The sequence below is a fragment of the Malurus melanocephalus genome, unplaced genomic scaffold, assembly GCF_030028575.1.
Source record: "Malurus melanocephalus ecotype Western Australia unplaced genomic scaffold, MMel_1.1 scaffold_224, whole genome shotgun sequence".
Lineage (NCBI taxonomy): Eukaryota > Metazoa > Chordata > Aves > Passeriformes > Maluridae > Malurus > Malurus melanocephalus.
The window spans coordinates 962,287-967,104 of record NW_026623456.1 but is presented as its reverse complement, the minus strand read 5'-3'; the positions used below and the strand labels follow the sequence as shown (position 1 = coordinate 967,104).

The following is a 4,818-nucleotide window of genomic DNA, read 5'->3' as shown; positions in this document are numbered from 1 at the left end:
AATAAAGCAGCATCCCACRCAGAGGAACCCTCACCGTGGGTGGACAACCAGGAGCTGATGGTCCCCCACAGGATGCTCTGGGACTCCAAAAAGCTTCCTCTCCCCTCCTTCAAGGAGGCTCAGTGAAAACATGCTGAAGCAACATGTGGAATGTGTCTGGGGAGATTAGTGGCACCTGGTGCCTGTGGGGCCACAGTTCCTCGTCTTTCTAGAGATCATTCCATCCCCTGGAGAAAACTTTTTATTTTGAGTTTTGAGGTTTTTTCCTGAAGGGCTGCAAGTGGGCGGTGGTTGGAGATGGAGCTTTGCTGCATGGCCGATTTCCTTGCTGAGCTCTGCTCTGCCTGCCCAGACAAATCCTGTGGGAGTGAGGAGTGATGAGCTTCTCCACTCACTGTGACTGTGCCAATGTCTCTGTCACTGGTGGTGGCAAAGGTGGTCTTGCCTGTGGGTGCTTTGGGTGGGATGAGACCCCATCCTTATCACACGGAGAAAAACACCAAGGCAAGGGTGGGGATACAGGGAACCGTCTGAGGGGTGGTGGCATGGAAAGTCACCGTGGGGTGGAAAGTCACCGTGGGGCAGTAAGATGAGAGCAGGAGCATGGAGAGATGTGGCAGGTGGCACCATGTGAAGGGACATTGGGATGAGGAGGGCACTCCAGTGTGGGGGTGGCACTCAGACATCAGTAGATGGGGTCACAGAACTGGTCTTCATGCCACTGGAAAGTGGTCTTGGGTGACAGGAGATTGTTTCAGGTGATGAGGAGTTGATCTTGCATGACCGGGAGATTCTTTTAGGTGGCCAAGAGATGGCCTCAGATGTCTGGGAGGTGGTCTTGGGGGCTCAGGGCACAGTCTTAGTTGATCAGGAGGTGGTTCTGGGGACCAGAAGCAAGTTTTGAGGGGATAAGAGGAGCCCGTCCTGTCTGTGGTGCAGCCCGGACTGGCGAGAGTCTGTGCCCATGTGTCCTTGCTGAAGGGACTTGCTGTAAGGACATGGGGACACAGGACTGGGGCTGCACAGGTTCCCTGGAGGAGGGCATCATGTATGCCCTGACCCTGTGGATCCCTGTTGGGGGACATCATRTGTGTCCTCACCCTGGGCTGTGGATGCAGTGGCTTCCTCCCAGGGTGGGGACATTGAGGGGTTGTGGGTGCCTCTCCACGCCCACCCTCTCGCTGTGCTRGGCCATGACCAACCCTCCACTTCCCAACAGCCTTTCCAGCAGCTGCCTCACCAGGATGAACGGGACAGCCAATGTCAACTCCACCGGCCGCAGCCACTACCAATCTGCCATCCCGGTGCCCCGTGCCATGGCCCATGGCAAACTGCATGTCACAGCCCCCCCGAGCACCCCAGGGTCCCCTGTTCCCCACAGAACACCATCCCCTCAGCCAGGGAAGGTGCCAGTCCCCRCTGTCAAGACTCTCAAGCCCAAAGGCACTGGCAGAGCTGCCAGCCATGAGCTGACTGAGAGCAGGGAGGGAAGCCCCAGCGTCTCCACCCATGGGGCACAGAAAGCCCTGTCGAGACCCCTGGTGTCCCCTGGGAAATGGCCAGAGGCAGTGGGCAGTGGCAGGAGAGGGGCAGGCAGGGTGGGAGAGCCCACCGAGCTGCCCAAAGCTCCCCTAGCACAGGGCAGGGGTGGGGGGAGGTTGGGAGGGTCCCCTGGGAAGGGCAGCAGAACAGCCACAGCAGGGACAGGGGATGAGTGTCATGGTGGCTCACAGGGGAGGGGCCCTGTATTTGGGTCAGGGGCCATCACCTTCTCCTCGGGGCCCCCACACAGCCACCCTGTCACTGCAACTGTGGCACCCTTCCAGTATCGGTAAGTCCCTGGGGATGGGGGGTCATGGGAACAGGGGGACATGGGGCTGGGGGGGGCCTGGGAACAGGGTGACATGAGGCTGTGGGGCGGTGTGGGGACATGGGGCTGTAGGGAGTATGGGGACAGGAGGAGGCAGGTAGGCCCAGTGGGGGTGGCCATGGTAAGTGGTGGGGTTGGGTCAGGAGGCTCTGTACCAAATGGAAGGTTTCCACTGGATTTGGGAAGCCAGTTGCACCCCATGATGTGTCCCTGCTCCCCCACCCTCACCCTCCTCTGCCTGCAGGCTGCGGGAGGACCGGGAGCATGAGACGGCCACGTCCCCAGGTGATGAGTGCTCCAGTCCTGCGAAGAGATCTGACCATGATCCCAAACCTAGAGGCCTGAGTGAGTCCAGAGGGGTTTGTCGGGAATGGGGGATCCTGTGGGGGGGCTGCCGTGACAGTGCCATGGCTGGAATGGGAGCCAGGGCAGGAGATCAGTGGGGTGGCAGGGAGAACCCTCAGACTGGAGCAGTGCCCCAACTGCCCAGGGAAGGGCTCGGCTGCAGTTCCTGCATCAGGTCACCTCTGTGGTCAAAACCCTGCACTGTGAGAAGTGCAGGGGACTGACCCCTCTGCAGATGGCACCGGGACATTACCCTGGCTGGCTCCTTTCCCTCCTGTTCTGAGTTTCCCAGCGAGTTCCAGGAATGACCCATTTCCAAGGAGCCGGTGCGGAGGGATCGCTGGCTCCCCACACCCACCACTGGCTCACCCCCTCTCTCGGGGGCTGAATACAAGCTTCCCGCTGCGATGCTGAGGCCACCCCAGTCCCCTCTGGTGCTTGCTTTGGGGGGAGATTTTGGGGGGGCGTGTCCAGGAAAGATGCTGGGGCGGCGGTTGCCAGGGCAGCGGCAGCGGAGGATGGCGGAGGATGGCGGGATGCTCCAGAGATGTGCAGGGAAGGGGAAAAAGAGACCCGGGAGCTTCACCGGGTGATTTAAAGGGACAGAAGTCGGTCAGAGCCACGGTGCGTCCTGGCAGAGCTTGGCTTTGATCTGGGATCCCAGCACCCAGTCAGAGAATAACGGTGTTCAGCGCTGAGCCCCGATTTGGAAAGTGCTGAAACCAGTGGAAAGCGGGAGGGTGTTCCAGGAGGAAGCAGGAGGGAGCGAGCGGGGCTGGCATGCGTCCAGTGCAGCTGCCCTGCTCCTTGGGGAGGTTTTGGGCTAAAGCCGAGCGGGTTTGGCACTGGGGAAGGGGCCGGATCCTTTCCCTCACTCCATGTCTGCTCCAGCTTCCCCGGCCTCCGGCATCTCCCAGGGATCCATTGGACCCAGCCAGAGGGAACAGGGGACATTGGGAGACCCCAAGAATCACCTCACCAACACCAAAATGATACAACACCCGCAGATTTGGCCCCCACAGCGGGCCCTACACTCAGACAACAGCGCCTCAAATTGCGAGTGGCTTKGGGGTTCAGCTTGTGCACCCATTCTGCCCCAGCAGCACCTTTTGGTGCAAAATACCTTTTTTTTTTTTTTTTTTCACCCTTTACTGTCCCATCCAGGCTGAGTTATTTTGGGACTCTTCAGCAATACYGTGGGCTGAACCCCGGATCACCGGCCTGGGGGTGGGCTGGGGGCTCGCACCGCCCCCGGTCCTTCGGTCCTTATCTCGGCAGCAGTGATGGGCTCTAATGCAATATTTCCTGGCGGTTGCCATGGCAGCCCGCGTGAGGTCACCAAATAGACTTAATTCACCCCTCCCAAGGGAGGGATAATTAATGAAAAATGATGATAACCAGATCCCACTCCCCCTCTTCCCCTCCACTACCCTTAATTCCCTTGGATCACTGGAGAGGCCCTGCTGGGTTTGGGGGCCACAGTGTCCCTCTGGGGATTCCTGGGGCCACCCTGGRCTCTTGCCGCACAATTTAGGGTGAAACGGGGATGCTTTGGCCCGCCTGTGAATGGGTGTGCAGTGTCTAGGTGGGTGTGGGATCCGTGGCAGGCGGGACAGGGGGTGCTTCAACGCAGCGTGCTGGGGCGTGGGACCTCGGCGCTGGCTTCATCCACGTCCCACCCAGCACCCAACACGTCCCTGCCTGCGAGGGGCTGCGGGACTGCGGACGCGGGGGTCGCGGGGGGCCATCGCMGATTTCGTGCCCGCCAGCTTCATCCCTTCCCCCAGGGGTCCCGTGTCACCCCAGGGTCCCGCCCAGAGCACTGTCCCAGGGGTCCCGCACGATCCCGCTGCCCCCGGGTCCCGTTCGGTCCCCCCGCCCCCCGAGCTCCGCCGCGCGCGCCCCCGCCCGGCCCCGCCCCTCAGCGCGCGCCCCCTCCCCTCCCTGTCCGCCGCGGGCGCGCGCGCCGCGCCCCGCCCCCTGCCCGCGCCAGAGGAGGGCGGGCCCTTTTTGTTCGCCCCTGACATTCCGCTGGTTCGCAGTGTCCTGCCGGCGGCGGAGCGGCGAGGTGGGGTCGTGCCGCTCACGCCGCTGCCGCCCTCCCCCTCCCCACCCGCGCCATCCCCTCTCCGCTCCGCCCCGGCCGGTGGGACGGGCGCTGACGGCGCCTCTCCCTCTGTCTCGCCCGGTGTGTCCTCGGTGCCGCAGCAACAGCAGCAGCAGCGCCCGGCGGGTTAAATGGTTGCAGCGCGGGGATGCTGGGGAGCAACCTCAAGAGCCTTCCCGACGTGGAGCTGGGCGAGGAGGAGCGCGGCTATCGGCGGGGCCCCGACGGCAGCACCGTGATGCCGAAGCGGGCGAAGGCGACGGCGGCGGCGGCGGGGCCGCGGGGCGCGGAGCTGCGCGTCTTCAAGGCGAGCAGCGCGGAGGGGCGGCTGCCGGCCGGCTCCAACCTGCGCAAGCAGAAGTCGCTCACCAACCTCGCCTTCCTCACCGACGCCGAGAAGAAGCGGCAGCTCTACGAGCCCCGCTGGAGCGACGACATGGCCAAGGCGGCGGCGCCGGGGGCGGCGGCGGCGGGGGGCGGCGGGCGCGGCGGCCCC

At 63.2% G+C, this 4,818-nt stretch overlaps 1 protein-coding gene across 1 annotated transcript in view; it reads left to right on the top strand.

Moving 5' to 3' along the window:
- The first annotated feature begins 565 nt into the window (after positions 1–565).
- NAV1 (neuron navigator 1) overlaps positions 566–4,818 on the top strand; it is a 60,903-nt gene continuing 56,650 nt past the window's right edge. The window contains exons 1-3 of the mRNA XM_057374372.1: positions 566–1,831; positions 2,115–2,215; positions 4,424–4,817. Coding sequence (XP_057230355.1) covers positions 999–1,831; positions 2,115–2,215; positions 4,424–4,817 — 1,328 coding nt within the window. The 5' untranslated portion in view covers positions 566–998. The remainder of the gene's footprint in view (positions 1,832–2,114; positions 2,216–4,423; position 4,818) is intronic.